The sequence below is a fragment of the Aplysia californica genome, unplaced genomic scaffold, assembly GCF_000002075.1.
Source record: "Aplysia californica isolate F4 #8 unplaced genomic scaffold, AplCal3.0 scaffold00067, whole genome shotgun sequence".
NCBI lineage: Eukaryota > Metazoa > Mollusca > Gastropoda > Aplysiida > Aplysiidae > Aplysia > Aplysia californica.
Window position 1 is genome coordinate 1,727,005 of NW_004797337.1, and position 9,371 is coordinate 1,736,375.

The 9,371-nt window shown below is 36.9% G+C and overlaps 1 protein-coding gene across 1 annotated transcript; it reads right to left on the reverse strand.

The window, feature by feature from the left end:
* Positions 1-740: 740 nt before the first annotated feature.
* LOC101851251 (glutathione S-transferase Mu 5) lies at positions 741-8,896 on the reverse strand. Its single transcript, XM_005093671.3, has 7 exons — positions 8,709-8,896; positions 5,740-5,815; positions 5,344-5,408; positions 4,453-4,534; positions 3,250-3,350; positions 2,493-2,591; positions 741-1,314 (listed from the first exon to the last, which is right to left on the reverse strand). Exons 1-7 carry the CDS (start codon positions 8,748-8,750, stop codon positions 1,120-1,122), a joined length of 660 nt encoding a protein of 219 aa, XP_005093728.1. The 5' UTR covers positions 8,751-8,896; the 3' UTR covers positions 741-1,119.
* Between the last annotated feature and the right edge of the window lie 475 nt (positions 8,897-9,371).

The following is a 9,371-nucleotide window of genomic DNA, read 5'->3' on the forward strand; positions in this document are numbered from 1 at the left end:
TTTCAAAGGGCTGCACAAAGCATAATGTTTCTTTCACTGTGAGCCCAAAACCATTTCCATCTTTCAAATTACAACCTCCCACTTGTTGTTACCTGTTGTTATCTTAACCTTTAGTGTTAGTTTAAAAATCTGACGGATTAAAAATTTGACTTCGCAATTTCAAATGTAACCACACTGCAACAAAATATCAACAGCTTGATAAGTTGCAACTGTACCGTACACAGTACATCTGGTTGACCTCCCAACATATTAACATTCATTTTGAACCGACCATATCAAGCATCAGCGGATATAAAAACAGACCTGTATCCTATCAGTGATCAGATCTTTAAAATTTTCTACTTCTAAATCAGAACATAATATCAGTGCCTATTATGAATAAAATAACAAAAAGTAGAGACGAGGTCTGAGTTTGGTAAGAGTTTTACGACGCTCGCAACTGCATAAGGTCATATTATGGACAAGTTCTGAGAATTTTTTAGAATAAGTACTAATATCACTTTTGTAACATTAATATCAAAGTACAAAAAAATGTGTGTTACCGTATTATCTCCCACTCAACATCTTTGTCCATGATAATCTCAATGATCAGTTAAGGACAACAATACAGAGATGACCGATTTATTTGCACCAATGACTACGAGAAACAACATGCAGGTGAAACAAGGTGCAAAATGACTTCATTTTAAGTTCCCACAGTACATGACAATAGAAACACAAAATAGTTAACACGACAGATCCATGATCGATCAGCTTCCACTTTATAAATTAAAACAACAAGGTGGCAACAATGAAATAAAGAACCAATACTGGATTATCAAATTGACAAAGCTGGCATTTCTCTGGAATAACAGATCATCTACCCAGGGAGAGTGCGATACTGGGGTTATCAGCCAACACAAACCAGAGTGTGCTCGTCTTCACAGTAAAGAAAAAACTGTCTGACAATGTCAACAAAACACCTGTTGGCGTGCCCATACAATTTGTAAGACGTTTCACTCAAGGACATGAAAGAAACGCCTGCATTAACCTTTGAAATACCAAACTCAGTATTGCAACAATAGCTAGCCATACAAATGTGACAAATTCATTTTATATAAAAGGCTAAAATTTTACATTTTACTTCCAGTTTGCGCATTTGTTGTTCACCGGTCGTTTAATGCACTTGTCCGACTGCAGGAAAGCCTTGATCTGAGGCAAGGCCTCAAATCTGTCCAAGAAAGCGAGGAGATTGGAGTAGCCCTTGAGGGACTCGGGCCTCATGAGCCGGTGCTGGTCCAACAGCTCGTAGATGTGGAAGTCACAAATGGTGGGCTGTGAAGGGGAGAAGAATATAAAAATCTATGTTAACTAAATAGGCTACAATCTTGATACTAGCTATACAAGCAGAAAGGTTTGCTTGAGTATTTTTTTTCTTTTTGTTAGAGAAGGTTGCTTCAAACAGGAAAAAAAAAAGAATGGTTCTATCACTGCTTTGAATCTTTTTTTCAACAAGTCATAATTTCAGCATTATGGTACGTGTGTCACCAAAGTTTCATTAATTTTTTCATGGACCTGCCCCACAGTTAAAAAATAAAAGTCTTCAGATCTAAAATATTGATGTAAAAGAAGATATTGGTTTTCTCAGCCATGGCTTTTATCCTTTAATTCCTTTATCACTTTCCCACCCTATCTTTTTCCTAAAAGAATACAAAAATCGATGTAACTAAACAGGCTACAATCTTGACACTTGCTATACAGACTGAAATGTTTTGCTTGAGTATTTTATTTTTTGTTCGAAGAAGGTTGCCTCAAACAGAAAAAAATGAAGAACGATTCTATCACTACTTCGAATCTTTTTTCCGCATTGTGTTACGTGTGTCACCGCAGTTTCATTAATGTTTTCATGGACCTGCTCCACAGTTATTAAAAGTCTTTGGATCTAAAACATTGATGTAAAGTAAGATATTGATTTTCTCAGCTGTGGCTTTTATCTCTTAATTTCTTTGTCACTTTCCCACCCTACCTTTTTCCTGTTCAATTCAGCCAAAACTGGCTGGAAGAAATGCAGTACTAGAGTTCAACGGGGCCACTAAAGCACATTGTTTCTCCTTCCGGAATACCTAAATGACAAGCTTGACTATGATAAATATAGATTGTGGGTGGATGTCTGGTACTCTGGTGTGGTCTGCTCCTTCTTTTCTTTCCAACATGTATCGTCCTTATTTCTCCTCCTTCTTTTTTATGTCTGTTACTCTCTTGTAACCCCTCTAATTTTCTGCACTTACGTGACTTAATTGTCTTGTACGTGCCGTAAAATGCTTATGGGTACTAAAATTAAGATATCAAGATTCAGGCTCAATTTGAATGAAAAAGAGTTTAAGAATTCAGAGAAAAAGGTCATATAAAAATGGGTGGCAGCAAGAGAGAAACTACCATGCGATAACGAGCAATTTAGGAAGGGTTGAGTTAAACTGCTAACATTAATTGCTCCTTCCCATCCACACACTTACGTTTTTGCCACCAGCAAACCAGTCCTTCTTTCCCAGAAAAGCTTCAAATTGCTTGAACTTTTCATCCACTTGCGTAAAATATTTGTCAACATTTTCATCCTGCAAAACAAAAGTGAACAGTAAGAATATATGAATGTTTTTGAGTTTGTTTGAGTAAAGAGCACCACATTGACATAACATAATAGTGCTGGGGGGAAAAGAAAGACAGACAGACAGAAACAAAAGAGGGAAAGTAAAGAAGTACAACCTACTAGTGGCGCCCTCCAAACACACGCTGCAAGAGTATGGGGACAGCCATAAGCATGCTCTCAGCCAATAAGAGAGGTCTCCATTCACATGTTCCGTGAGCATTAAAATCCCACAGAAAAAAACTATTTCTCACAGCAGTTCTGAACGGACACCAGGGTCCAATGATGTCACGGTGCTACTACCTTCACCTCCAAAAAATTCAGTTTAACGAAAAATTATAATTTACTGAATTTAAACTAAAACAGTAAAAACATGTCTGATTTATGTTTAAGGGGTAAAATTTAGCATAAAACTAAAAAATATAATTTCTCTTTATGAAAAATGCCTTGAAACAGGGGTGCACCTTCCATTTTCACAACTGACACAAAAAGAGGAGCAAGAATCATATATGGTACAAGAGCATCAATCCACTCTTGAATCACAAAAAACAACAACTTTAAACAGCAATTACAATTGCTGTAAAACACTTACTAAAACTTTACAACAACAAAAAAATGGGTGAGCTTACATAGCCTGGGCTGTAGACCAATCTGACCAAAGCATTTCTCATGTCCATGGCATTCTCCAGCATCATCTCTGAGTAAGCTTGGACTTTTGGGTCTTCTCCCACTGCAGAACAAAACGATTCATTTCTTCATTAAACAAATGATAATACAGCAAAGTCAGCTTCAACCGAAATTTGAGGGGCGGATGGATTCTCTTCAGCTGAGAATTTGCTCAAATAGCAAATAAAAAATTACATTGGGGATCAAATTTTATTTCGGTGTACCGCTATTTTTTTTACTGTGTTCGATTTAAGCGAACTCATATATACATACCTACATACATATACATAGCTGCCAATTTTTCAAAACCAAAAGAATAGACTCTTTACCAGTGTGGTAGGTCAAGAGGGTGGGCATTGGCCAAGTAACTCCCCCCCCCCCCCTTCCATACACACACTTTTCTGCAATCAATAAACGTGGAAGTTAATTTTTTTTTTCAGCATATCAATACTTCCCGATTTGAAAACATACTTCGATACTCAAACCCTCAAAAACATATCAAATACATTTTAACGAATTAATGGTTGGCAGCTATGAACATATATATGCGAAAAAAAAATTACGCATATTAGAGAAAAGTCAAGTTTGTCAAAAATTCTTTATGATAACCAAACACTAGCAGAGATTTATATCACTTCACATAGTGGAATTTCACCTACAGATGCTTAACCCAACAGACAGAGTGCTGTTTTTAGATAAGAGCAACTTTAACCCATAACTGATAAGTAACAACTCAGAATCAGCAGAAGTCACATTACAATTTGCCCCTAATGTTTTTCCCTCTAAATTATATATATTCTTCATAACCCTTTTTTGGTCATAACGAAAACGAGTGTTCAAATGGGTACATGCAATGTCCAAACATTCTCAAGTACCCCCAGTGTCATACTTTAAACCAGCACTTTGTAGCAGGTTCGGATTCTGCCCAGCCAATTTTTAACTAAACATGATCAAAAGGAATTTCAAGTACATGTCCATACCCTTGCTTCTACAAAACAATTTAAGTATTAAAATTTAGCTTTTCGATCTCAAATGCTAGTAAAGGAAAACCATAGAAACCAAAGGCGCTGATTTCACATGGTCATTGCACTAAACAAGTCACATTTTTAATCCAGTTTAGGAATCGTTGCACCATATCAGAAAAAAACAACAACAATAGTACTCACACAGACTGAACTTGGCACCCAGATACCTCAGGATGGCATTACTTTGTGTGATCTTCACATCACCATCGAAGAGATAGGGAAGCTGAATGACAGAACCAAAATAATGCTTTCATGAGGCCACACATTATGGAATTCAAATTAGAAATTCAAAGGTACCGTACAACAACTACAATTCGAACTTGTCTAAGACAGCCACCCAATGTCGACGAGAAAAGTGATTGTCTTAGACAGGTGGACATCTTACACAGTGTCATTACAATCTTTTTTTTTCAAACGGCTAGGGGGAAAGGGGAAGTGGCCGTTTGTACAGGTTTTTGTCTAGTACAGCTGGCTGTCAGAGCAGGGTCAACTGTATTTAACGAGTTCTACCTCCATACATTTCAAGAAGAATATCTTCAGATTAAGAAAAAGTGATACAATAATCCAACGCACCACAAACAAAACAGAAACATTACACAGTCTTTTCTGTCGGGACATATTATAATACTGTTTATTCACCCCATTTGTTTCAATGCTAACATCAATAGTAAGTGTGTCCATAACCTGGAAACAAGCCTCTTTAAGTCTTAGTGAGAGGTTTAGAGCAATTGTGACACTATTAAGATATATATATATGAGCTGAAGACTAGAGGAATTTCTATAGAGTAACATACAAAGAAAAGAAGAAGAGATGAGGGCAATAGAGGTTTGATAGGAAAGAAGGTGCAAACTTCACCAGACCACCCACCAACTGATTGCAATAAATACCTTACAAGTATATACATATATATAGAGAGAGATTATTATTCGTTTTCTTTACAGAAGAAAAAAATCACAAGAGAGTCAAATATCGGTGCAAATCAAAAGTGAGTCAAGCATATTCAGAAGCTTAATTACTGGAAAGCCACTTACATTGGGGAAATCAAGTCCAAGTTTGGGCTTTACGTTTAACCATTCATCTCTGCTGAACTCTGGTCCTGAAACAAAGAAATAATAATATACTTACAGTTAATAATTAATTACCAGTACTCATCAACATAGAGAAACTCTCAGAAACATGGACACATTTTCCATTTAAAAGTTTTCTCAAACAAAACAACAACAAAAATCTTTACCCTGTAAAAAATGCCTTAACTTGAACTACAATTATTTTTTTTTACATCCAGATCAAACAGCAATGAGACCTCACACAAGAGTTTTAACAAAAAACAAAGATTCAGTACCTAACTTTTTAGTTCTGTTTTTAACTAAGTGTTTTACGTAACTTGCATAAAATTTGAACATAGCCAAGATGGAATACTTCCTCACCTTCACCCTGCTCATACTGATCTTCATCAAACTCTGCACCTGCATACGTCAAAAGTAGACGAATTGGCTGTCCAAGCTGTAGGAGAAAAAGTAAATAAAATAATAATGATTAAATAAGATCCATTTCCCACTGCGCCGCTCTTTTCATTCACAACAATAATTTAATACTGCCAATAATGACAGTTCGTGAATATTTTGCAAAGCCTTACAGATCAGCAACTGGACAGAGGATGCTTCAACCCTAACGGTCAAGGCCAACCCAAGTGAATGGAGATACACAACTGCATTTCAGCAGAAAAATAGACATACTCAACAACATGATATAACTTCTCCCCTTGAGACTGGAACTTCTGTCCTTTGCCTTTGCTTACAGTGCAAGGTGGTGAGCCAAGGTAATAATTACACCACAGACACAGTGTAATACATTATACCACCACTAAAATACCATCTTTATATATATATATAGGACAATAATCTATATGTCCTCAAATATGAACAAAGTTAACATCAGCTGCATGATATCTCTTGAATTCTCCAAGAAGGTGGAGATGAAGAACAGTTTATTCATGTGAATGTGAAGAAACATCACTTTTACAGCCATTCAAAAAAAATTTATATTCATAGAATAGATGATAACAGAATCCTTTTCGGGCATATTAACGGAGCTAAAAGAGGTCACTCATTCATATCGATCTATCCTCGTTGAGTAGATGGTGCTTTCAACTTATAACGGTGTATAAACCTACACTCTTGGCTTCATGTTTTTGGCTGATAGTGATAGAGCATACAGTTGTCATCCAAAGAGACATGGCAAGCAAATATATTACAAATGCCAAAATATATTTTTAAAATGTAAGCTCTTCAGCAGGAAAACTGGTAAGATAATGAGCTGCCCATATCGACATTTATTTTGGTCAACATATATTGTTAGCCTTAGAAGAAATTCATGTTCTTTTAGCAACACTTAGTATTAAAATTAAAATGCCACAATGCATTTTTGTGTGTCAAAACCAATGAAAACTTCCTACTCACACATCAAGTGCAACTTTTTCGTCAAAAGTTGTTTGATTTTCAAAAAGTAAAAGTAGTTACGTAGGAAAACAGTAGGCCTATTGTATCGTTTCTCTATACAGGGTGATTTTAAATTAAAAGAGAATACGCCAAAATCATCATGCTATATTTCAAAAACGAAAAAGAATAGAAATCTCTAGCTTGGACACATGCGCTGCACATATTTTCAAGTTTAAATCCGCATCAGAATGTCTCATGCCACCGTGTTGATTGTAGTTGTTATTCGATCAGATATGTTAAAGACAAAACTTTTATGTTCCACCACTTCCAGCAAATCAATTTTCATGAAACATCGAATAACAGCTACAATCAATCAACACAGTGGACAAAGACATCATCAGACATCCTGAGAGGCTTTTGGGAGGAATTCTCATATCGCCTTGATGTGTAGCCAGTGGTGGCCATATAATTAAGACTTGTAAAAAATGAACATAAAAACTTTAAAATATTTGCAGCGCATGTGTCCAAGCAAGAGTTTTCTATTCTTTTTCGTTTTTGAGATCATAGCGCGATGATTTTGCCGTATTCTCTTTTAATCAGCTGTAGCCTATATATTCATCCTGTGAAAGATGAGCGATTAAATTTCATTTCCTACTACTTATTCAACAAAGAGAATCATATTACTATGAAGTTCCCTGTAAAAGCTTTTATTGCTCCTTCTCTTGTAACAAGATAAAAATGCTGCTCCCTAAGAATACAGTAGTATCTAAACTAAATAATAAACAAATAGCAAGCATACCCGGCTAAACCAATTTATGTCACCAGCAGCACCATATTGGGTTAAGGCATCATGATGCAAAAATGCTAATACGGGGGGGTGCCCATTGGAGGATCGGGTCTGGCCGAGGCGGTTTGCTAGCCCCAGGTTGAGGGCGCAAAGCAGCCATCATGGCACAAGCCGATCGCGCCTAACTCGCCGACTCAAAAACAAACGCGTTTGTTTTCAGGTGACGAAGGGGACGATCATCCCGACCCAACCCGACCAGACCTGAACCCCCATGGGCATCCCTTAAAGCTGAACATTATTATAATCATTATAGTAGGGCGCTCACAGATTTAAACTCAAACCTGTAGGGGATCGACCAGTATATATGTTGTTCGACATATGTGTATCCATAATCGAAGTTAGGCGATAGGCCTAATGAAAAATTAAAGGTGTATAAATTACTAGCAGAACGACAAATAATATGAGCTATCCACCCGTGATTTAGAATTCAGTTCCCTGTTCAATGTTCAGTCATATATACATGCCTACCTGATAATGGTATTTATATTATAATCATTTTTACTCAGGAGTTTGAGTTTGAGAATTCAAATTGATCCACCTGCCTTGTCCTACAGTGCAGCACTGTCACATTCTTTATTTGACAGAGAAAAACGACAAACTATTATAAACTATAAAATTCGGCAAAATTCTAGGCATCTGAGACTGGCAACTCCAGCAAATCTAATTCATTGAAACCTTGCTCGGTTGCTCTCTTTGCAAAACTCTCCTGCACAATTGGAAGGGGGGGGGGGTCTGCAAAAAGATCTACACTAGATTTAGATCTAGATTTCTAGTTTAGACTAAAGCATTATAATGAAATGTTCATTGGCTTGGCCTATTAATGTACATACATGTCCGCACTCTTTGAATACATTAATTCATTTGCTTTAATTACTTTACTTAATGTTACTTTAACCATAACAGAGTCATAACCATTCATAGTGATAATTATAATATAGATCTACTGGCCTCATAGACTGTAGCAACTCTATCAAAAGCAACAATCTAGATTTTATAGATCTTATTCATCCGAGATAGAATCTACAAACGTGCATGCAGTAGCCTTGCCTACACAGCCTTCATCATAAGTTTATTACACATAGCCTACTTCAAACAGCATTGTCTCGCTTACCCCACGAATTTTCCAGTATCCAATTTTCAACTTTTGGGCCATTGCTGCTTTTCTGTCAGGAAGAGAACTGGCGATTTCTTGTAAAGTAGAGAGAGGGAACTCTTGAGTCCGTAGCAGAAGCCGGCAAGTCTGTGGATACTGCTATGAAAAATTCCGACCGGTTTATATAACAACGCCAAACCTCCGCTCTACATCCGTGTTTACGAGTGCGCGCGCAAACTCGCGACGGTGACTGAAGAAAAGAGAGCGATCCCGGAATTATGACGCAGCGCTTCCGCTTTCTCGGAATCGTGCAGGCTCGGCAAATCGATACTTTGTAGCTGGTGAGTTGAAGAGGAGAGAGCAAACATCGGGACAGGAGAGTGAGAGTCGGTCAATCTATGGTCTCTTAACCCATTGTAAACAATTCCAGTAACGTCAGGTAAAAAGAAGCTTACACTTTTCCTGTTTTAGTTTTTACTTGAAAAGATATTGTAGATGTAACTAATGCCACTGTAAAAACCCGGTACTTTCCAGCCAGTTTATAATAATAAAAACTAGGCCTATAATAAAAGCATATTATATTGTATTACTAGTCTATTTATTACAATACTCTCTTAAACTCTTATGACGTCATCCACCCGCACCCCGACAACATGTATACACACATACGCTCAGTCGAAT